The sequence below is a fragment of the Schistocerca cancellata genome, chromosome 4 (genome assembly GCF_023864275.1).
Source record: "Schistocerca cancellata isolate TAMUIC-IGC-003103 chromosome 4, iqSchCanc2.1, whole genome shotgun sequence".
NCBI lineage: Eukaryota > Metazoa > Arthropoda > Insecta > Orthoptera > Acrididae > Schistocerca > Schistocerca cancellata.
In genome coordinates this window covers 842,807,632-842,831,377 of record NC_064629.1, presented here as the reverse complement: position 1 = coordinate 842,831,377, position 23,746 = coordinate 842,807,632, and the positions used below count along the sequence as shown (strand labels likewise).

Genomic DNA, 23,746 nt, shown 5'->3' with positions numbered 1-23,746 from the left:
CATCAGAACTAACACATTGTCATCAGAATTAACACATTGTCACAGGGATCACTGAACTCTTCTGATGTTGTAAGGGTTGTAATAGAAATCTGATGGACCAGGATTAGTAGCTTCACTTATTTCAAACAAAGAAAGAAGAAAAGGGCAATGCACAACACAAAGCATTATTCAGGGACAGCTAACACCCAATTGCTTGTTTAAGTTAGATTATTGTTAACAACTTAGTTCAGACTCTGCGTCTAACGCTATTAGATACAACTACAGTTCAAAACATCCATCACCTAATTTTCTATGTTAAAACTGTCTGCTTTATAACATCTTTTGAACTTTAGCTACCAAACAAAGGCATTTCTTTCTTATAAAATGCTAGGTCCCTTGGCTGAGTAGTACATTGCATTGTGCGACATGTACCTTAAACAGGCCATTCAACAATCTATACTGCAATGGCACCAGATCATTGAGCACAATGGTACATCGTTGCTTTCATACACTGTATTTTGCAAGTAAGTTCTTGCACACATTATCTTTCCAAATTGGGCTTTGCCAGATGATGTACAATGCCAGTAACTGTTTACATTTTTGATACTGTATGCAGAAAATACAGCTATTTCAAACTATCCCTGATAAATAGATCATCTGGATCAATTCACTATGAAACAGCGTCTATTAAGTAATTTCGCATTTTCAGGCAAAATTCGTATCTATTTCGTGTTTATCGCAAAATGCGAATTTGCCTGGTCCCAAGCGATCAGTTATCAAAACTATTCTTCAGATGTTTATATTTATTTACAGGTCGTGAAAATTGTTTCTTTACTAACAGCATTACAGAATTCTGGAAAAGAAATTTGTAAGACTACTATAGTAAAACAACCTAAGTTAAGAAAAGATGTTCTTGATGCATAAATAAAGGTAAACATCTGAAGATGGGCTAAACATAAAATGGAAATACCTTCAAAAATGCATAATTTGTTGCTGCGTCGGGAAATGGGTGCCATTCATATCAGTGCATTGCTCCATAAACATTAACTTCACCGTCACTATAGTTTTGACTTCCTGCACTAGCAATGCATTTGTCATGTGATGTGATGTGATGGCCCACGAACTTAGGTGAGCATGTCAATCAGGCCCACAGGTCACCAAAGGTTGCCCATCCCTGGACTAAGACGACATGTACGTTCATTGGGTGGGTAACAGAACACCACCGTAGGGGAGGTAGTAAGGATCTCGGGTAGACTGTCCCTCATTTCAGGGCAGGACGAGATATAATCAAAGCCGTGGTTAAATTGTTCCAGTCCAGGGTGATGAGGGGAGCACTCCTTTGTAGCTGATTATTGGGGGAGGTGAGAGGATTGGTGGTGTGAGAGTATGCGGCATGCGAAATTTGTTGTGGACTAGGTTGAGATGGTATTGGCTGTCTAACGGCCTTTGTGAAGCCTTCAGCATACTGGACAAGGGAGATCTTGTCACTGTAGATGTGTCGTCCATGGGTGGCTAGGTTGTACGAAAGGGATTTTTTGGTGTGGAATGGATGGCAGCTGTCGAAATGCAGGTACTGTTGGTGGTTAGTGGGTTTGATGTAAAGAGGTGTGGACTGAGTCATCAGAGAGGTGGAGGTCAGTGTTCAGGAAGGTGGCACGTTCAGTAGAGTAGAACCTGGCAAAACAGATGGGAGATAAAGTGTTGATGTTGTGAAGCAATGTAGATAGAGTGCCTTGGCCCTGAGTCCATATCACGAAGATATCATCAATGAACTTTAATCAAACAAGAGGTTGAGATTATTGGAAGACTAGGAAGATTTTCCCTAGATGGCCCAAAAACAGGTTGACATAGCAGTATGCCACGTGAGTAACCATGACTGTGCCACAGATTTGTTTGTAAACCTTCTCTTCAAAGGAAAAGTAGTAGTGGGTCAAGATATAGTTGGTAAGGTGTATAAGGAACGAGGGAACACCTTTAGAGACTGAAGGATGTTGGAAGAGGCAGTGTCCTGTAGTGGCAAGTCCATCGGTATAAAGGATGTTGGTATATAGATAGGTGGCATCAACAGTGACAAGTAAGGATCCAGAAGGTAAATGGGTGGGGATGGTGGAAAGTTGGTGAAGAAAGTGGCCATTATCTTTGACATGGGAGGCTAGGTTTCAGGCAATTGGGTGGAGGTGTTGGTAAACAGTGGAAATTCTTTCAGTGGGAGCACAATAGCCCAATACAATGGGGCATCCATGACTGATGAGTTTGAGGATTTTGGGGAGCATGTAGAAGGTGGGTGTGTGGGGTATTGTTGTGGTGAGGGGGGAGATGGACTCAGGTGAGAGCTTCTGGAAATGACCTGTGGATTTCAGTAATGATTGGAGATTATTTTGTTCAGGTAGTCAGGGATGACGATTAGGTCTGGATCTCTTTTCAGGCTGTGTATGTTTGTCTTTCCTTCTGCTGAAAGATCAGTGTTCTTCAAAAGGCATCTAGAGATGGTTGGTGAGGCCAAGTTGGAGGTAAGGAATTCCTGGGAGCTGGCTAGGGGGTGGTTAGGGGAGGGGTGGGTCACACTTGAATGGTGGTATGAACTGTGAGACAAGGTTCAATGTTGGGATTAGGTTTGCTTCGGTCAGAGACTGGTGAAAAAGAAGTGTTTCCACCTTAGAGATCGGGAGGAGGAGAGTTGCTACTTGTCAAATCCAACATGGTTAAATTTGAGGGTAGGGCTGAAGGTTACACCTTTGGATAGGACTGAAACTTCTGTGGGACTGAAGTTTTTGGTGGAGATGTTAGAAACAGTGTTTTGGGAGATGTGGTTAATTTGAACGAGTCTGCCGTGCAGGGTCTGGGTGCTTTGAAGGGCTAAAAAGGGAGCTCACAGTGAGACGGATGGGTGTTTATGGATAGTGATACCCCATAACAGGAGGAGGATGACAATGGATTGGACAATTTATGGAGTTGGTATCTGGAATGGTCCTCCAGGTTTCGGAGTGCAAGGGTTTCTATTTCGAAGCTGAGGTGTACGTAGTGAGGACTGTACAATAAAAGTATCTTGTGGAGCAAACAGAGGTGGTTCTAGGGTACCTGTGCCAAGGAGAGGTATTTTTGCAGTACCAGTTCCACAAGGGATAGCGACTGGTAGAACCTGAAAAGGCGAAGTTCATTACGAAAGGAGGGATTGCATCTAGAGTAGGGGATTTTTATGGTTAGGTCACTCGGGGATTGAAACACGTGTTGGGCTGGGTTTTAGCCAGGGAAAAAGATATTTTTCAGAAGTGGTGCAGGATGACGGATCAGGGATCCATTGTGGTATGGATGATACGAAATGGGAAATGACATGCGAAATGGGCAAGTGAAAGTGTAAGGTGGTTATAATGAGAACCGGATAATATAGCAAGAGTTCATCAAGTGGAAAGGACAGAAGAAGTAGTGCTGGGAGCAATAAGACTGTTTTGTGGCATGACAGTAGTTGAAAGTGTGTAAGATACTATCACACGCATATAGTTCTGACAGGGACTGGTGAGGAGGGATGAATGAATTCAGAGTTTAAATGTACTGGTTGGTTGCTGGAAGGTGGTGTAACTGTGATCTTGTTGACAGGCGTTACACAGAACATGGTGCACCGCAGCCGTAATGGTTGCAAATGGAGCTCCAGGGTGTCACAGAAGCCATGCATGACCATGTCACCTGTATTCGAAAACTGCCATCCCTCCCTCCCACACAACCCCAATCCTCCCACCACACAAGAATCAGCTACAAAGGAGCACCCCCCCCCCCCCCCAATCACCCAATATCTCTGAGGGACACTCTACCCAAGATCCTTCCCACCCCTCCTAAAGTGGTGTTCTGCCATCCAACAACATCCTAGTCCATCCCAGTGAAACAAGTTCCCAACTTCTTCTCACAAGGACCATATACCAAGGTGCAAGACATGCCCAAACCACCCACCCAGCACCACCTGTCACAGGCTTGTCCTACACTAGCAGAGCCCCGGTCACTTACGAAAGCAGCCACGTCATATACCAACTCTGCTGAAACACTGCACAGCCTTTTATGCTGGTTTGACTATCGACCAGCTATCCACCAGGATGAATGGTCACTATCGAACTGTTGTCACGAACAAAGTTTACCACCCAGTGTCTCAACAGGCAGTTGAGCACAACTTGCTTAATTTCAATGGCTGATTCACATCCCAAGCCAGATGGATCCTTCACCATCAGCTTCTCTGAACTATGCAGATGGGTTATCCTTACAACACATCATCTGCTCCTGTAATCAGCCTAGCCTCTGTATCAGATAGCCCACTGACTCTGCACCCTCCATCAAACAGTCCCCTTCTTCCATCCTGTCACCCCTCCTAACTCACATCGCCTTCAGCATGTGTTTCTTCTCACCGTCAGCTAAATCATGCCAGCCCATATATCTGCCCCCTCTCTACATCTACATCCATACTCTGCAAGCCACCTGGCGGTGTGTGGCGGAGGGTACCTCAAGTACCTCTATCGGTTCTCCCTTCTATTCCAGTCTCATATTATTTGTGGAAAGGAGGATTGTCGGTATGCTTATGTGTAGACTCTGATCTCTCTGATTTTATCCTCATGGACTCTTCGTGAGATATACGTAGGAGGGAGCAATATACTGCTTGACTCTTCAGTGGTGGTATGTTCTCGAAACTTTAACCAAAGCCCGTACTGAGCTACTGAGTGTCTCTCCTGCAGAGTCTTCCACTGGAGCTTATCTATCATCTCCGTAATGCTTTCGCGATTACTAAATGATCCTGTAACGAAGGGCGCTGCTCTCCGTTGGATCTTCTCTATCTCTTCTATCAACCCTATCTGGTACGAATCCCACACTGCTGAGCAGTATTCAAGCAGTGGGCGAACAAGCGTACTGTAACCTACTTCCTTTGTTTTCGGATAGCGTTTCCTTAGGATTCTTCCAATGAATCTCAGTCTGGCATCTGCTTTACCAACGATCAACTTTATATGATCATTCCATTTTAAACCACTCCTAACGCGTACTCCCAGATAATTTATGGTATTAACTGCTTCAAGTTGCTGACCTGCTATTTTGTAGCTAAATGATAAGGGATCTATCTTTCTATGTATTCGCAGCACATTGCACTTGTCCATATTCCTAGCCTGCAAACTGGGCACCTCCCTCCAAGCCGCTAGCCACACTCCCCCAGTCACTCTCACCTCCCTCTACCCAACCCACCCGACACTACCCTCACCACAACCAGTCGCACTCTGAAAAACAACAAACATGCAAGGGGGGAGGGGGGCACACAGGCACGAGTTTGAATCCCAATTTGTAAAATGGTTTTCTTGTGCTTTAACCACTGTGCCACTTCATTTGGTATAAAGCCTGGTACAAAACTGGAGATAACTACGATTATTCTACACATAAAGCTAATTAACTACTGCATCTGTACTGTTGGCTTGGCTCAGGATGTCATAGTCTTGTTAATGTGTTGTGTGCTCTTATATACGTACTATAAATTTAAATCTCCGCTGCACTTTTCTGTCTTTATGTTAAGGCTAATCTTAGGAACTACTGCACTGATTTTTACATGGTTTTCACTAATGCAGTGATTCAGGAGGAAGGTCTGTCTGTCTAATTTATTACTACTAAGCCAGACATGAGCCAGGGCACGTCACTAGTCTTGTAATAAAAGTGGCATAATGCACTTCTGCAGAAATAAAATTAATTAATATGAGAGTAAGAAATGTGTTACTGACTTGCATTAATTTTCCAAGGCTATATGTGGTTTTAAAAATGATAAAGACTGCAAGGCATTGTCGAAGGTTACTGGAGGATCAAGCTGAGGTTAGGACTATGTTTAATACCTCCTCAAATGTTACCACAGGGCATTGTAAAATATGGGGACAAGTTACCTAGTTAGTTACATGTTTCACTAATCAATCTCACAGTAACCATTATGACGTGGAACATTTTATTTCATCTGGTAATTTATCGAAAAGTTTCACAGCAGCATATTTTACCCCTTTCAGTGCCAAAGATAGGTTATGCAGAGGATAATGTTAAGTCATCATGAATGCCATTGTTGCTTTTAAACTGGTCCATGTTGTTGAGAATATATTTCATTACTGAGTAGATGCACTGTGAGGCTGTTGTAAGAATTCCTAATCTTTTAAACAGATGCCTACAAGATGTGCGACTATGAGCCCCACACATTATTCTAACCACTTTCTTTTGAGCAGTGGATACTTTTTGCCTAAGAGTTGAGTTACCCCAAAATAATATTCCGTACGATATAAGAGAGTGAAAGTATGCAGAGTATGCTAGCTTGCTAATTCCTATATCCTCAACATTAGCAATTATTCTGATTGCAAAAGTTGCTGAACCTAGTCAGTTTAGGAGATCCAAAATATGAATTTTCCACTTATGATTCTCATCTACATACACACACCCAAAAACATAATATGCTCTATCCTGGCTACTGACTTCTGTTGATGTGTTACATTTTTTGAAGGAACTGTACTCCTTGCAGTAGAAAATTGGATGTATTGTGTTTTTTCAAAGCTCAGAACAAACCCATAAGCAGAAAACTTTTCCAAAGACATTATTTCTATAATTTTTTTTTTGGAGCTTCTTGTACCGGATTAATAATGATGCTTGTATCATCAGCAAACAGTATCAGTTCAGCTTCTTGTTTCAGATAAGAAAGGAGGTCATTCATATACATCAAGAACACAACCGGACCCATGATCAACCCCTGTGGAACACCTAATGTAATTTCACCCCAGTTAGATAAAGTGGGAAACTTCCTTGCTTAAATCTTACTGAAACTTAAATCACTTAAACCATATAAAGAAATTTTTTACTTCGTGTTCTGTAGATGTGACTTAAACCACTCATATGCTGTTCCATTTATAGGTAGAATTGTAATTTCTGTACCATAATGTCATGGTTCACATGGTCAAATACTTTGGATAAGTCACAGAAAATTGGTGACATTTTACTATTTAGTTACTATTATGTGGGCAGCATAATTTTATATTGCTGTTTCAGTAGAACAGGATTTTTGAAATCCAAACTGTGATTTACTAAGTATCCCACTACTGTTGAGATGGCTAACCACTCTTTAGTAGATTACTTTCTCTGTGATTTTTGAAAATGCTGTAAGCAAATAAACTGGCTGGTAATTATCGACATCTGTGCTGTTCCCTTTTTTGTAGAGAGGTTTGGCAATGGCATATTTTAACTTGTCTGGAAAAATACCTTGAGTTAGTGATGCATTACAGACGTGACTCAGAACATCAGCTGTAACTGCTCCACATTGTTTTCGTATCTTGTCAGAGATGTCATGTACCCCAACATAACATTTATTTTTCAAAGATTTAATGATTTACCTTATTTCACAACAGGTTGTTAGATGTAAATCTGACAAGGAATTTTCAGAACTGACTTTTCCATGTATTGCTTGGCTTTTTCTTTTGAACTATTCTCACAATTTTTTTTTCACCTACACTTAAGAAATGGTTGTTAAATACATTAGCTATTTGTGTATTATTGGTTAAGTTAGTAGTAATACTACCTAACCCAGTGGTTACTTTTCCTGTCTTTCTTCTAACAACATTCCATATTAATTTGATTTTATTGCCCGCGTTGTTAATTTCACTTATTAATTTACATTTTTCATTTTTTAAAAATTTTCTGACAACTTTTCACAGGATGTTCAATAATTTTTATAGTGTAAAATTACTTCTGGGTCTTTAATCTTTGCTGTCTCATATAAATTTATTTTTCTTTCTAGAGACATTTTAAAACCTATATTAACCCAATGTTCTTCGAAAACTGTTTCGTGTTGCATTTAGTAATTTTTTGGGACAACAATGTTCAAAAAGAGATATAAATTTATCAAGAAATGCGTTTCATTTATCATTAGCATTTGGCTCATTTTATACATCTCCCCAATTAACATTCTCTCTCTCTCTCTCTCTCTCTGAAGTACACTATAGATACTGGGTTGACCAGTCTTACACTTTTACTTGATGTTTTCTGAACTGCACACTGTGGCAGGTTTTGTAAATGTCTAATTGCGGCTACAGCCAAGCGGTGCTTATTGCCCTCTTCACTGCCTGAGTATTTCAGTAATTAGTTGAGGATCACAGATAACAGATTACTTTAATGTAAAAGAACGCGAAAAGAACAAAGGATATGAGGACTGCTACATAGAAGAAGCATTGAGAGGCAGACAGATAAAATTTAGTAAAACCCTGAATTAATGAATCCACTTTTAAGGAAATTCTGCTTTTAAAGAATATTTCCATTGGTCCTGATAAAACTCCCATAAGAACAATGCTATTTCTCCCCACTTTCAGTGAACCCCATTTTCAGAAAATGTTCAATTATGAAGAATAAACATGAAATCTCTTGCAAATTCAAATTCAGTTTATGTGCAATTCCCAACATGTTCAAGTGAGTTTCTGATTTCCTTCCATTTCATTTCACACAAGTCATTTCTTGTCATGTGGCACAGTAAATGGTAATAAATTCAACCAGCCAACATGCATGTATATCATCATCTATAACTCTACTTGGCTTGTAGCTATACCGGCACATGTGCTTAATGACCCTGAAATCATGGCCTTTGTCGAAAAACAAACACACACACACACACACACACACACACACACACACACACACACACACACGACTGCAGCCTCTAGCAGGTGAAGCCACACTGCAAGCAACAGCAGCAGGCATGAGGGCGGGGAGGGGTAGTTTATTTGTTTACTCAAGTGCCAGAGTTTTCAATTTTACTTTTGTGGAGTTATAGACTGCAAATGTTGAAAGCTTACAGTTTAGCAGAAGATGACTATCATTCGCAATGTCAATGACAATCTTTAAGATAAATATTTGCATTATGTTGTGCTGCTCCTCCAAACTGTACAAGTCATCTGCAGCCTCTGGACCTGGGCATAATACACGCTAATAAAGCCAAATACAGAGTTAACAGTTGTTCAGAAGTCAATTAAATTCTTTGAGAGGAAGGAAGCCATGAGGCTCAGCCTTGTACAGACTGTGTGTAAGTTTGTCTCTATAACATAAACTATGTTAAACTGTTTCACAAAGGCTAGCTATGGTACATCAATTGCTGCAAGACTACATTGTTTCTGAAGGAAGTAAAAACAAACTGCTATTTTTGAAAATGCAGTATTCCAGAACATTGTTGTGGTGGTAGTGGTGTCCTGACTCGTGTACCTGAGACTGCTGCAAATGAAATGCTTATGATGGAACACAAGTAGCACCTGGAAATGAGGAGGAGGAGGAGGAGGCAGATGAGAGCACTGCGTCAAGTTTCATTCTTGCTGTGCAAGGAACTGATAGCATCAGGTACGTATTTTCCTCTTGCAATGTAAATTAATCAATTCTAACTTATCAACACACTGGAGCAACAACTTCTGTTACTACAGTGTGCTGGAATGACAAAACAAGGCTTCCTGCTTTTTTTTAAAATGAAAGTCCGCCCCCAGTAGCTGAGTGGTCAGCGCGACAGACTGTCAATCCTAAGGGCCGGCTGGGTCGGAGATTTCCTCCGCTCAGGGACTGGGTGTTGTGTTTTGTCCTAATCATCATCATTTCATCCCCATTGATGCGCAAGTAGCCGAAGTGGCGTCAAATAGAAAGACTTGCAGCAGGCGAGCGGTCTACCCGACGGGAGGCCCTCGTCACACGCCATATATTTAAAATGTGTTTTGTGAGAACTGTAATAATTGTGTATTTACTGCATTTAAATTAGTATCACATAATATTAGTAATTTTTGTAATTAAATAGCACTTATATCACTTAAACATGCTTGAATTATGACTTTGTCACTCTTTCTATGTACTCTCACAAAACCTCCAGTTAAGGAAAATCCCTATTTAAGGGAAAAAGTTTTGGATCCTCAGATATTCGTTAAAAAGGGATTTAACTGTACTGCTACATATTTAGCTATCAGGCTATACTGTTTGCATTACATTACTCAGTATACATTGCTTTCTTTCTCTGCTTTCCCATGTTTCCTTGTCACTTTCTGAATCTGACATGCTTCCAGCTGGTTGGTTTGTGGGACTGAAGGGACCAGACTACTAGGGTCATCAGTCCCTTTTTCCATGAACTTTAAACACCCACAAGGAATAAAAACAAACAATGGAGATGACAAGAGACAACACAGGACAAGAAAGACACAGACAGAGACCAGACAAAAGGAATTAAAAATCACACTGAGTGTGACAGTGGTTGGCTGACCATAGAAGAAAAATAAATAAATAAATAAATAAAACTCTAAATCTGCCATCGCAACGTCATCTGATAAAAGTGCAGGAAGTGTATCAGGCAGCGCAAATGTCTGCCTGGGCGGAGTTAAAGCGGGCAGTCCAACAAGATGTGGACCACTATCAAAGCTGACTCACTGCGACAAAGGTGGGTTCTCGCAGCGCAATAAATAGCTGTGTGTCATCCAGGTGTGGCCAATGCGCAGCTGGTAATGGACAACAGAGTCCTTGCGAGAGACCTGCAAGGAGGAGCGCCACGCACCGGTAGCCTCCTTGATGGCCCGAAGTTTGTTGGATGAAGGAAGGGTGCGCCATTCTTCACCCCAGGTGCAAAGTACATTCTGCCACAAAACTGACCTCAGGTCACTCTCGGAAATGCCTACCTCCAAGGTTGGTGCACCAACAGCCTATTTGGCCAGTGTATCAACACGTTCATTTCCCGGGATGCCTACATGACCCGGAGTCCACACAAAGATCACAGAGCGGCCACAACGGGCAAGAGTATGGAGGGACTCCTGGATAGCCATCACGACAAGAGAGCGAGGTAAACACTGGTTGATAGCTCTTAAACCACTCACGGAGTCACTAGAGACAACGAAGGACTCACCTCAGCAGGAGCAGATATACTCTAGGGCGCGAGAGATGGCGACCAGCTCGGCAGTGAAAACACTGCCAGCCAGCAATGAGTGTTGTTCATAATGATCCCCTAGAGTAAGAGCATAACCGACATGGCCAACAACCATCGAACCGTCAGTATAGACATCAGAACCTTGAAATGAGGCAAGGATTGAAATAAAGTGGCAGCGGAGGGCCTCAGAAGGGACTGAGTCCTTCGGGCCCTGTGCCAAATCGAGCCGAAGGCATGAGCGGGGCACACACCACGGGGATATACGCAGAGGCGCCTGGAAAAGAGGTGGAAGATGAAAAACTTCAAACCCAGAGAGAAGAGCCTAGACACGAACTGAGATCGTACACCCTGATCGGGGCCGCTACTCTGGTAGATGGACGACCAAGTTGGGGAACAGCAGACAGTAACTGGAATGCCCAGGCGAGCTACAAACATGAGCAGCGTAAGCGGCCAGTAATCGTTGGCACCGAATCCGCAGTGGAGGGACACAAGCCTCCACAAGTATGCTAGTGACAGGGCTTGTGTGGAAAGCTCCAGTGGAGAGAGTGATTCCGCTGTGAAGGATGGGGTCAAGCAACCGCAAAGCAGAAGGGGATGCCGAACCGTAAGCCAGGCTCTCATAATTTAGATGGGACTGGATTAACACCTGGTACAGCCGTAGAAGGGTAGACCAAACAGCACCTCAGTTGGTGTGACTCAAACAACGAAGAGCGTTAAGATGCCGCCAGCACGTTTGTTTAAGCTGCTGAATATGAGGCAGCCAAGTCAGCTGGGTATCGAAAACCAATCTCAAAAACCAATGCGTCTCCACCACATCAAGAGGTTCGCCGTCAAGATAAAGCCGTGGCTCAGGGTGAACAGTGCGTCACCGGCAGAAATGCATAGCGCAGGTCTTGGCAGCCAGAAACTGGAAGCCATGGGCTACAGCCCAAGACTGCGCCTTTCGGATAGCACCTTGCAGCTGCCATTCAGCAGCTGCAATGCCAGTGGAGCTATAGTATAGGCAGAAGTAGTCAGCATACAAGGAAGCAGAGACAGACATTCTCATTGCCGCAGCGAGCCCATTAATTGCAATCAAAAAGAGGCAGACACTTAAGACAGATCGTTGTGGTACCCCATTCTCCTGAACTTGTGAGGAGCTATTTGAGGCCGCAACTTGCACATGGAAGAATCGAAGCGACAGAAAATTTTGTATGAAAATCGGGAGCAGACCCTGAAGACCCCAACCATGAAGCGTAGAGAGGATCTGATGTCGCCATGTCGTATTGTATGCCTTCAGCATGTAAAAAAAGACGGCGACCAGATGCTGACAGTGGGCAAAGGCTGTACGGATGGCAGACTCCAGGCACAGCAGATAATCGGAGGCAGTGCGGCCCTTACGGAACCCACCCTGAGACGGAGCCAGAAGGCCCCGAGACTCGAGTAGCCAACTTAACCTCCGTCTCACCATGCATTCGAGCAACTTGCAAAGAACATTGGTGAGGCTAATGGGGTGGTAGCTGTTCAGCTCCAATGGGCTCTTGCCAGGTTTCAACACGGGGATTACGACACTTTCCCACGATTGTGACAGGAACTCGCCCTCAACCCAGATATGGTTGAAAAAGTCTAGGAGGCATCGATGGAAGTCAACCGAGAGGTGTTTGAGCATCTGACAGTGGATGCGATCTGGCTTGGGAGCCGTATCAGGGCAAGCAGCTAGGGCACTTTGGAATTCCCACTCACTGAACGGAGCATTGCACGATTCAGGATGGCACGTGTGAAATGAAAGGCTCTGACATTCCAACTGCTCTCTCAGGGAGCGGAAGGCCAGTGGGTAATTCGCAGAAGCGGAACTCTGAGCAAAATGCTCCACTAGGCAGTTTGCAATTGTGTCAGTCAGTACAGACTGCTCCATTCAGTGAAAGCGCAGGTACGCTGACAGGGGTCAGATAGCCATAGAGTTGTCTAATCTTGGCCCAAAGCTGCGATGGAGAGGTACAGAGGCCAATGGTGGAGACATACCTTTCCCAGCACTCCTGCTTGCATTGGCAAATGAGGCGGCGGGCTCACAAACGGAGCTGTTTAAAGGCAATGAGGTGTTCCAAAGAGGGATGCCACTTGTGACACTGGAGTGCCCGCCTGCGATCTTTAATCGCCTCAGCGATCTTGTGTGATCACTAAGGCACAGTCCCCCACCAAGGAAACCCAGAAGAACAGGGAATGGCAGAATCTGCAGCAGTAACGTGTGCACTTATGCCACTGCTGAGCGTAATCCTTCCCACTTGTGGAAACCTGGGAAGGGAGGGACCCAAGGGACTCCTTGTGAGGAAGAGGAGCTGAAGAAGTTGGACGCTTCTCCGGCTTAGAAGCTGGGATGGACACCCCGATGGGTGGGGTGGGGAGCGGTGTGGGGGGAGGGGTGGTTGCTCCCGAGGTATGTGGCGCAGGAGCAACAGGGTGGGTAGTGCCCCCCTTGGCCAAGGGGGCATGTGGAGTTGTACGGATCGGTGAGATGACTGGAATTCACTTAACTGATGGGGCTATCACGGTGGTTGTAGCAGCAGCATATGAGGAAGTCATTTGCAAAGGATGGAGTCTTTCATATTTCCTCTTAGCCTCAGTATAGGTCCATCGGTCCAGGGTCTTATATTCCATGATTTTCTGTTGTTTCTGTAAGATCCTGCAGTCTGGCGAGCAAGGTGAATGATGCTCTCCACAGTTGACACAGATGGGAGGCGGGGCACATGGAGTATTGGGATGTGATGGGCCTCCGCAATCTCTGCATGTGAGGCTGGAAGTACAGTGGGAAGACATACGTCCGAACTTCCAGCACTTTAAGCACTGCATCAGGGGAGGGATATAGTGCTTGACATCACAGTGGTAGACCATCACCTTGACCTTCTCCAGTAATGTATCACCCTTGGAGGCCAAGATGAAGGCACCGGTAGCAATCTGATTATCCTTCAGACCCCAATGAACAGGCCGGATGAAATGAACACCTCGACACTCTAAATTGGCGCACAGCTCATCATCAGACTGCAAAAGAAGGTCCCTATGGAAAATAATACTCTGGACCATATTTAAACTCTTGCGGGTGTGATGGTAACTGAAACACCCCCCAACTTGTCACAAGCAAGTAACCTGGGTAGAGGATGCCATCTTCATCAATACTGCCCCAGAGCGCATTTTGGACAAGCCCTCAACCGCCCCAAACTTGTCCTCCAAATACTCTATCAAGAATTGAGGCTTTGTTGACGTGAAAGACTCCCCATCAGCTCTCGTACAAACTAGGAACCACTGCCATCCTGAGCCTTACGTTCCTCCCACAGTGTGGCCAGGGAGGGGAACGATTTGGGATCGTATTTCTGAGCATTGAATTGAGCCCGAGAACACTTAGAGACTGCTGGTGGCTAGCCACCAGCAAGAGATGATATACCACACTTCACTTCATTGAAAGTCATCCATCCTGATGCCACCCACCCTGATCAAGGGCCCTCCCCACGAGGGCCACCCAGCCTCAGCAAGGGCCACCTGGCAGGATGGCCATTGCCAGGAGTCCCGATGCCCCAGGGAGATAGGCATCTACTCCTTGGCACACATGGGGAGTTAACGGTGCAGGCATCAGCAGAGCGATCCCTGTGTTGTCAGGGGGCTACAACAAACAGGGTACATGGCAGCCCCACCACAACAGACTGGCTACTGTGCTGGATATTAGGTGCAAGGAAGTCCATGGTTGTCATTTCCGCAAAAAGCAATACTGCACAGTGCATGGTGGAAATTGCACCCCGGAATGTATCCTCGCCCAAGAGATGGAGAATGAGCGGGACAGCAATGCGACGACGAGAAAGCTGGCTAAAGGTCGCTATGCACAATGAACACAAAGCACCATGTAAGGCACCCTTCCCTAATTGGCTCGCTCTTCGGAAGAATTTTGAAATATGGAGGTCAAACCCAAGAGAGGACCATCACATATAGGCTGAAACGTTTGAGACTCCTTTTAGTCGTCTCTTGTGACAGGCAGGAATACCGCCATGCTTCCAGTCCAACAGTTAATAACAGCCTCTATGGCGAGGGGCAATCTATTCTTCTCCCATTATTGTTATTCCATCCTATACCTTAGCTTGCTTTAAAGTGGAAAAAAAAAAAAAAAAAAAAAAAAAAAAAAAAAAAAAAAAAAAGCACAAAAGGAATAAATGAGAAGAGGCAAGAAAGAAACCATCTGGAGTTTGTAGCTACATAACATGCTGAGAGCAAAGTAGTGGTGGTGGTTGTTTTGTATTAGGCCAAGTACCTACGTGACCGTACCTACGTGATCAACACCATATGCAACATTCTCTATGTTGAGCTATATGATAAAATCACAAAGCACGATATACAAGAAAGTATCAAATAATACAGCAAACAAGTGTTTTTGGATAATTGCTTACTACAAAATAACTGTGTTAGTACCCATTAATAGTTTAGGGAGAAGTCTGCATAATATGCAAATTCTACAAATCCATGACCCATACTTCTTTTAAGCACCCAAATGGATGTAAAGTGAAGAACAAATGCAAGGAAACTTCATACTGTGCTATAGTTTGTTCCATACAGACAGCTTTCCCAGCTCAAACAATTCATTTATTTCCCAAAATATCTTGGTGGCTAACAAAGAATTCTCCACACCTTCACAGGAGAACTAGAATTTCCTTTATGTTCTCACAAGCTCCATCTTTCCTGGATACACCTAATCAATAGCCAATAGCAAACGAGCCACCCTCCACTTTTTCTGGATACACCTAATCAACAGCCACATTAACAAACTCAAGGCCATAGACTGAAAAAGCAAGAAGACAATACCTGAGATAACTACTAAGCAGGTGACAGATTCTTTCTTCTTGCTTTGACTAAGTGGAGTCTACTAATGTCAAATAACAGCGCTAGGTAAAAATATTGTGAAACCTGATCTTTGAAGGTATTTTGGTGTATCGGTGTTTCTGAAGTCCAAAAAGTATAAAAATAGACTGGATCAATTCAGTTCCTATGGTGATCTACAGCTCCAGCCCCCCACCCCACCCCTCCCAAGTAATGATACTTTGCTCCACACACACTTCAGATGGATGCAAAGTAGTACCTCTTCGGCAAATAGTGAGAATGGAAATTATTTAATTGGGCATATGACTTTCCATGCCATACACACATGATAACACTTGAGTATGAGTTGCTTGCTGCTCTATGCACAAGGCATGTTGCGTCTGATACCCAAGGTATTTTTCCCCATCTTAGGCACTTCAAAAGAATAAGTTACTTCATGCTCCCAGTCAAGCGCAGATTCCTAAGCTGAATATTTTCCTGCTACACCCAGTGTCATACACAATTATAATACGCAATACATGTCAAACCAATGACAACTCTAATATAAAAGCGTGAGGGTATACTGAGGTAAATCTATATGACAGTTGTCGTAAGTTTCACATGTACTGCGTATTAGAACAGTGTGACATTAGGTATACCAAGAGAAATTCAACTTATGGAAATAAACCTGATCTGGAATCTTATGACTGTTGAAACCAAATCTGATTTTTTTAGTGTACTTACAATAAAATTTTAGTTTTGTTAAGACATGTTTTGATAATACATTCGGCCAATGAAAATTTACTGCCATTGTACGAAAGAGTGCAATCTGGAGGAGGACTACCTTCACAAGGATGAAAAACCATTGTTTCTGTACTAGCATTATGATACATCACTGTCAAGAAAAATTGGAAAATTGCAGTAAGGGACTATGGGGCACTGCTGAGGTCATCGGTCCCTAGCCTTACACACTACTTAATCCAACTTAAACTAACATGCTAAGCATAACACACACACACACACACACACACACACACACACACACACACACACACACACACACAAGGGAGAACTAACCTCCGACAGGGGAGAGCTGCGCGAGCCAGATTCACGCATTATACATATACCTAATCAGCAGCATTGTTGCCTTGTGAGAGGATTTTCTCAAAAGCAAGCTACATAGTGAATGATTGTCATACTGTTGCCTGAGGCTTTCCCGACATACTAGTTGCTAATATGTTTCTCCGGTGAGACGCCTCATGTCATCGTGAAAACTCCACAATATTTCATCAGTGCAACTGACATACATCTTCAGGTGTGGTTCAGGTTCACTGCACATGGAGATGTCAGCCAGTTGCACCGACAAAATATTGTGGCGTGTTCACAATGACATCCAATGTCTCGTTCGAGAATCATACTTGCTCCAGTGTAAAGCACATTGAAAACATTCTGTTTTAAATGGGAATATACTGTTTCAAATGTTAAATAAATGTAAATTCAGTGTGATTTCCTTGAACACACAAAATACTTATGAAATGCTGCTACGGCAATATTGCCTATTTCACTGCTTTCTACGTGGTTCACAGCCTATGTGGAACCTATTACCTGGATGGAAACTGCAGCATTTTAATTTATTACAAGCAATAACAGTTTGGCTGATCTACACTTTTAAACCAACTCCACAATGAAGTTTACTTTTAGTTATGATTGACAGTGACTGGCAACACTTACTGTATTTCGCATCACCTTGCAAACTAACTTCCACACTTATTAGGTAAATCTTTAAGTCAGTACACTTTAATAAATCATTTCTTGCAAAGATTCAAGACTACATTTGTATTTAGTATTAAGTGCCACACCCGATAATAAAATAATGAACTAATGTACCTGCTAACCCTCCTGTTGCAGCAGACAGACCAAAGTAACCATTTTTGGGAAGGACTACATTATCGGCTCTGAAACAGATTTCCATTTCCTGTTCATTGTTTGTCATACCACTATGGATCAGGACCTGCAAAGAACATAACAGAATTTAAATATATAGAAAAGTAAAAAAAACCATGCTTGTGGAACTGTTATTTATATTCACAGAATTGTAATGTCATGCATATTGTAATCATAACTGTAAAAAATATATACATATAAAACTATGCACTATCCACAATAATAGTTTCCACAGAACAGTAGTGTTTCAGCATAGAAATTCTATTTCTAGCCACTTGCATTTTTTGTTTACAACACTGTTTAATCATTACTTCAACAGTTTTCTGGTTTAAAGACTGCTCAATCGTCTCAGCACAATGAAGATGAGCAGAGCAGGCTAGGATTCCACTATCTGCTACATTATGACAATCTGTCTATATAAAACCTTCAGGGCATCACATGTTTGCACTTATTTATTCATGACATGTTGTAAATGAAATTCAGACAAAACTAATTGGAGACTGATTAAAATATATAACTACTGTACTGAACAAAGTTAAGAATTTACACTTAAAATGTAATCTCACTTATCTGGAATCTTCACAATATTTAGTCTCTGGAGCCTTTCATAGAATTAATTCAGGTACTACTAATAGACAGTGAAATCCTACAGAACAATTGTGAACTTCTGCATTGTAGCACTGGTTCTCATACATGAACTTCCGAACAAAATGTTTTAGCCTTAGGTACAAATAGACCACTTTGCTACTTAATCCCATGGATTATAATCACATTAATGACATTATACAGCAACACACTAGCAAGTAAGGGTAATTCAGCCACGGTGTAGAACTGAAGTTTATGTTAAAAAGTTCTGCAGAGATCTCCTTTGTGCATTACATTCTAGATAAATTTCTGAACTGACCCAATACAACTTTACATCTTTTGTGAATTCTCCAAGTAGAAATTTACTTAAGAAATTGTTGCCACCTTCAAGTGTGAATGTAATGCTATTACCTTCATTTCACAACTCTGAAATGTTATCTCCGTTTCACAGATTGGTTTAAATTTTAAACCACAGCTTGTAAGTGTAGGAAAAAAGGCATACATTCCAGAACATACACTAACTACTTCATACCACCACTTACATAAAAAACTCAATCAACTAAGAGTAAACCTTGTATTGGCATACAAGTAGAAGTAAATAGACCAATATTTCATGAGAAGAGGGGTATGTGCCTGTTCAAATAATTGCAATGTACAGGCTACAACCCTGGCTTCTGGAACCAAGCAGATTACTTCCACAAAGCGTAAGGAAGATAAAATACACTCCAGCAAATGTCAAATGAAGTGCAAAGCAATATATTTAATTATCATTAAGCATATAGTTTGGCCGTAAAATTGAACAAAACTACTTTTACCACATGTACAGAGGTCCCCAATAACAGCAGTGCAGCCAAATAAATTCAAAATCCAAAGAGCAAAAGCTGAACTTAATAGATTGAGAGTATAAGAATGTCTAAGTTACAAGTCGGTGTCAAGTCTGAACCCTGAATAATAGCTTTGGAGAGTTCCAGCTTTTTATGTATATTTCTGTCTCTTACACCAGTTTTAACTGTAGCAATTCCATAAATTTACAAAATTTGTCTTGGAAGTATGTGCAATATTCTTCTCAAAATACGACAACTCTTGTTACCTGAAATGAAACAGCTTCTCTGTTTTCTGCATTAGAAACTTACAGTGAGTGAGTTGAGGTAATACTCTATCCTAGCTCTTGTCGGGTAAGGCTTGTTGCGGAAATCTCTCATACATCCATTCAACATCTGAGTTGCTCCATCACTGCAAATGAGGAAAAAATAAATGAACACTGCAATACATATAACTGTGCTTTCTTGTTATATGGATGCTCACTATTCTTGAAAGAATTTTTAGCAAATCTGACTTCCGGTCTATTTTGTACAAAATGACCTTAATACCTATAATGCTCTGTTTAAATGTTGAAGCCCTACAGCTATATGTAACACAAAATTCAAGTTAAGTTTCCATTTCTCAAACAAAGCAATTAACACATTCACTCATATAATTTCTTATTTTAGTCCAACTTCTCTGGTAATTTATATTGTGCACGCATTAACTAACAAAAGTTAAAGTAACTTCTTATCAGTGGTGAGGGAAGGGTGCTCTAAGTAGAAAAACCAATGGTTTGCATTATCATACTATTCTGGAGGTGCTACACAAATTGTTTCTTGTCACGTTTGTTATATAAACATTATTAGTTATTTAATCAATTTTATGAACCAGCATGTTTACAACATGCTGAAGTATAAAACTTACTGAGGATGATCAAATTCCTTTGTACCATCATTGAGTACACCCATAATGAAGGGGTTATTGTGTTTATTATCATTGTCAAATGAATCAAAGAACACACCAAGTCCAACCCATTTATCAGAACTGCCAAAAACTGGTCCATCATAGGCACCTTTTGACTCTGTGAACCAGAAAGCCTGCAAGGAAAGAAAAGAAAATGCATTATCTGTTTTATAAAAATAACCACACCATCAGTTTACATTTAATATGGTTTACAGTAAACGAACTTGCAGATTTTTCACTTCATTAAAGGTAACTTAACAAGTACTAAACAGCATGAGTATAAAAACAGTACAGCATCCTACCAGCCCATCAGCACCCAGTCTACCTCTTCCTGTGATGCGGAAAACAATATCTACTTCCCACCAATCAAAATTTGTTTTTGATTTAGTCCATATTGCTCCTGTGAAAACAAGGAAAAAATGAGTGTGTGTCTGACACTTTAATTATTAACAGATGTGCCTCAAACGGACTTACCTTTTTGACTTTTCATTGATGGAGCTATTCTGACATTTTCTGAACTGGCAATGGCATCTGCAAGAAATTTGTTTAGAAAATTAGTAAGAATGTAGTATTAGGTCATAGACCCCTTAACATAAAACCCCGACTTATCTAGTTGTTATTACTTCGGCAAAGAAAGTCCTTGATATACTAGGGAAACTTAAGAATAGGCCTTCAAAAATGTAAAACCCCACCTATTTACATTTCGGCACAGATAGTTAAGTTTTTGGCCACTAGAGACCAATTGGGGTTACATTTGTAGCCTGACTGCCATGTTTTGGTTGAGAGGGTTCCACCAGCTACCATCTTTACTGTATGCAACTTTGGATACAAGATGCGTACTTTTAGCCCCTCTCTTGTATTACTGTTTATGCAATGCTTTCAAAAAAAATGGTATAGTGACTGGGTACGACAATTTAGTGGCTAAGAAAGTGAAGAATGTTATTTCAGTAGAGATTGAAAGGACGAAAGGAGTGAAAATTGCTTGTCAGCGATACAAGATAAATACATCTACTGTGTTCCAGCCAGCTCCTTCAAGATTTATATTCATGGGAAACTTATGAAATACATGGTTGGACTTGATAGCTACATAGAAACTAAAAAATGACTTCCAGTTTCAAGATATTTTAGTCACAGACCAGTGCAATATATACTCAGGATTTGATTATTAGTGATTTTCAAAATTTTAAACCCATTATTTTGAGCTTTAAAAGCTAGCTTTATATGTCTATATGTAATGTCATTCTGTATGGGAGGCTTTTCATACAAATATTTTTTGGAACATAAATCAATGTGTTAAGGGGTTAAAATAGCTTAAAAGGCTAAAAATATTAACAAATAAGTTTTTGTTCACTCTTCTCTTTAATTTATTTGCTGCACAAATTGTGCTTCATAAAAGAACACATATCAACCAAGGTATAAATAGTGTAACCATCAGAGAGTAAGAAACTGGTAAACAATACTAAGGATCTGTTAAATGAAATCAAATGGACTGTCCAAGCATTTTCATCAGAAAGCAAGCAAAGAAAAGATGAAACCAATGAGAAAACAATCTTGAGAAATAATGTTGACAAACAACATATGGTGCAGTAAGGAAAGATCCCAATGAAGTCCAACAACTGCTCTCTTCAATTATTATCTAGACAGTCTGAATATGATGTTGGCATATCAATAGCATCATGATTACCATTCCCCTAGTATTTTTAAAAATACTGTTTATAGAACAGCACATGCACACCCCAACAGAAATTTAACGTGCAAAATCAGTTACCCCACAAATTTCACAAATGATGGTATCAAGCACCAAATGAATAAATGAAAACATTGTGGTTCTAAAAGAAGGATGGATGATTAATGTTTCATATCCCATTAACAACAAGGTTATCTGATAAGGAGGACAAACCCTGATGGGTCAAGGATGGAGAAGGAAATTGGCCTGCCCAGTGTTTTCATCCTAGTTCATAGGATAAACTTTCCCTAAAGAGCAATGTCTCAAATTACAGGGCAGTTCGTATGGTGATGTTTAAATACCAAAAGACCAGAAACAGCACTTTTCAAAATTATAGAATGAGAATTTCACACTTCCATACGTACTAAAGTGTCAAAGACCTACACTTGCTCTGACTTTGCTCACAGGTAAAAGATATGACTGTAATGTAACAGAACTAGAAAATTATATCGAAGTATAAAGCATATACTAGAAAATGTATTGTCGAATAGTTAATACAAACGCTATCATGTTCATGTATATTGACAAGACTTTACAACACAAGTAATAAATCAAGAGTATCAACATAGACAAGGAAAGATCCTTGTATCCACACAAGAAAAAATTATGAACTTTCGTCATTTACGTTAAACTAGAATGTTACCAAAACAATGTAACTGTAGACTTAATAGCATGTTGATAATGACAACTCTTTGTATAAGGTCTCAAGAGCACACGGATATCAACTTCTGTTATGCCCATCTAAGTTCAGAAACTTAATACATCTTGTGCCCACAATTATTGGCAAAAACACTTTTTCCCAAAGTTTTAATGAAACCTTTTTAACTGTAACTACATAAACGCACATTAACACGTAGGTACTATGGTCACGTGCATGTCACTTAATTCCGGCGTTGACACTCAAAATTTGTCATCTGTCACTTAGTTCTTAATCTTAATTCCATGTTTCAAAATAACTACGTAACAATACGATGAAAAGCCATTTTGAATAAAATTCAAATTAGTGAAATGACGTACAATGTTTACCCAACCGGTATAATGGTATACAGCTCCGAAAATTATTGTTACAAAGTAACGGAATAGAGCAGAAGTCAAAACAGGTAAATTCATATTAAAATAGTTAAAATGAAACCAGCCAAAATTAGAAAGTAACTAACTACAAAAACAATATACAACAATCGGCAACATCCCAGCTGTCATATGTTTTTCAACTACAGCAGAAAGACATTTCCATGGAAACCGGTTCTTTTACGTAGTAATGCAATCGCTGCACTGCACACAAGTATTATTTACGGCAAAATGAATTAGCCACCGAAAGTTTCAAAAAACCGAAGACACCGCACATTACAACCGAATTTAACCGATTGACTTACTTCCGCCGTACTCCCAAAACGGGACAGATCCATCCTTCTGAGCCAAATATGGAGGCTTGAAACTATATTTATATTCAAACCTCCTGAATCGATTATTCCCAAAAGTCTCAGACGTCAACAATAGGACAAACACCACGCACAGCCACCTCAACCCTGCCGCCACCATGTTTCACGACGGTCAGACTGTCTTTTCTTTCCTCTTCGGCTACGTGAACAACAACACAACCTGGTCGAATTTGATTGGACGTGGACAGCAGTCGCTTTCTTCAAAGATATAATCGCACAAGTAAACTACCAGCAGGCCAGGGACCAAGGAGTTTAGATACTAGCAAGGAGGTTAGAGTCGAACCTTCTTGGACCAAGTAGGTATTTTTACTCTTATCTGCTTGGAGGAGGTTATAATCTACAGTCTCTTTCTGTAGACAGCTTATTGGTACTGACATAGGTTGAATACTGACAAGATTTTTCCCTAAGAAACTACGTTGAATTGCAAATAGAAGCATTAATTACGTAGGTCTTGAGCTCACTATTAGCATACTCGTAACTCATAAAACACAGGAAATTCATTTTTAGGATTGTTGTATTCCATAATATACAATGACGTAGGATTTACCACACATGGAATTACTTAGAGAATAGTACATGAAGAAG

The 23,746-nt window shown here is 41.1% G+C and overlaps 1 protein-coding gene across 1 annotated transcript in view; it reads right to left on the bottom strand.

The window, feature by feature from the left end:
- Positions 1 to 23,300, bottom strand: part of LOC126184949 (protein ERGIC-53) — a 93,694-nt gene extending 70,394 nt beyond the window's left edge. The window contains exons 1-6 of the mRNA XM_049927623.1: positions 23,096 to 23,300; positions 20,471 to 20,527; positions 20,299 to 20,396; positions 19,958 to 20,130; positions 19,363 to 19,462; positions 17,588 to 17,711 (exon numbers count right to left, since the gene is read on the bottom strand). Coding sequence (XP_049783580.1) covers positions 17,588 to 17,711; positions 19,363 to 19,462; positions 19,958 to 20,130; positions 20,299 to 20,396; positions 20,471 to 20,527; positions 23,096 to 23,261 — 718 coding nt within the window. The 5' untranslated portion in view covers positions 23,262 to 23,300. The remainder of the gene's footprint in view (positions 1 to 17,587; positions 17,712 to 19,362; positions 19,463 to 19,957; positions 20,131 to 20,298; positions 20,397 to 20,470; positions 20,528 to 23,095) is intronic.
- Between the last annotated feature and the right edge of the window lie 446 nt (positions 23,301 to 23,746).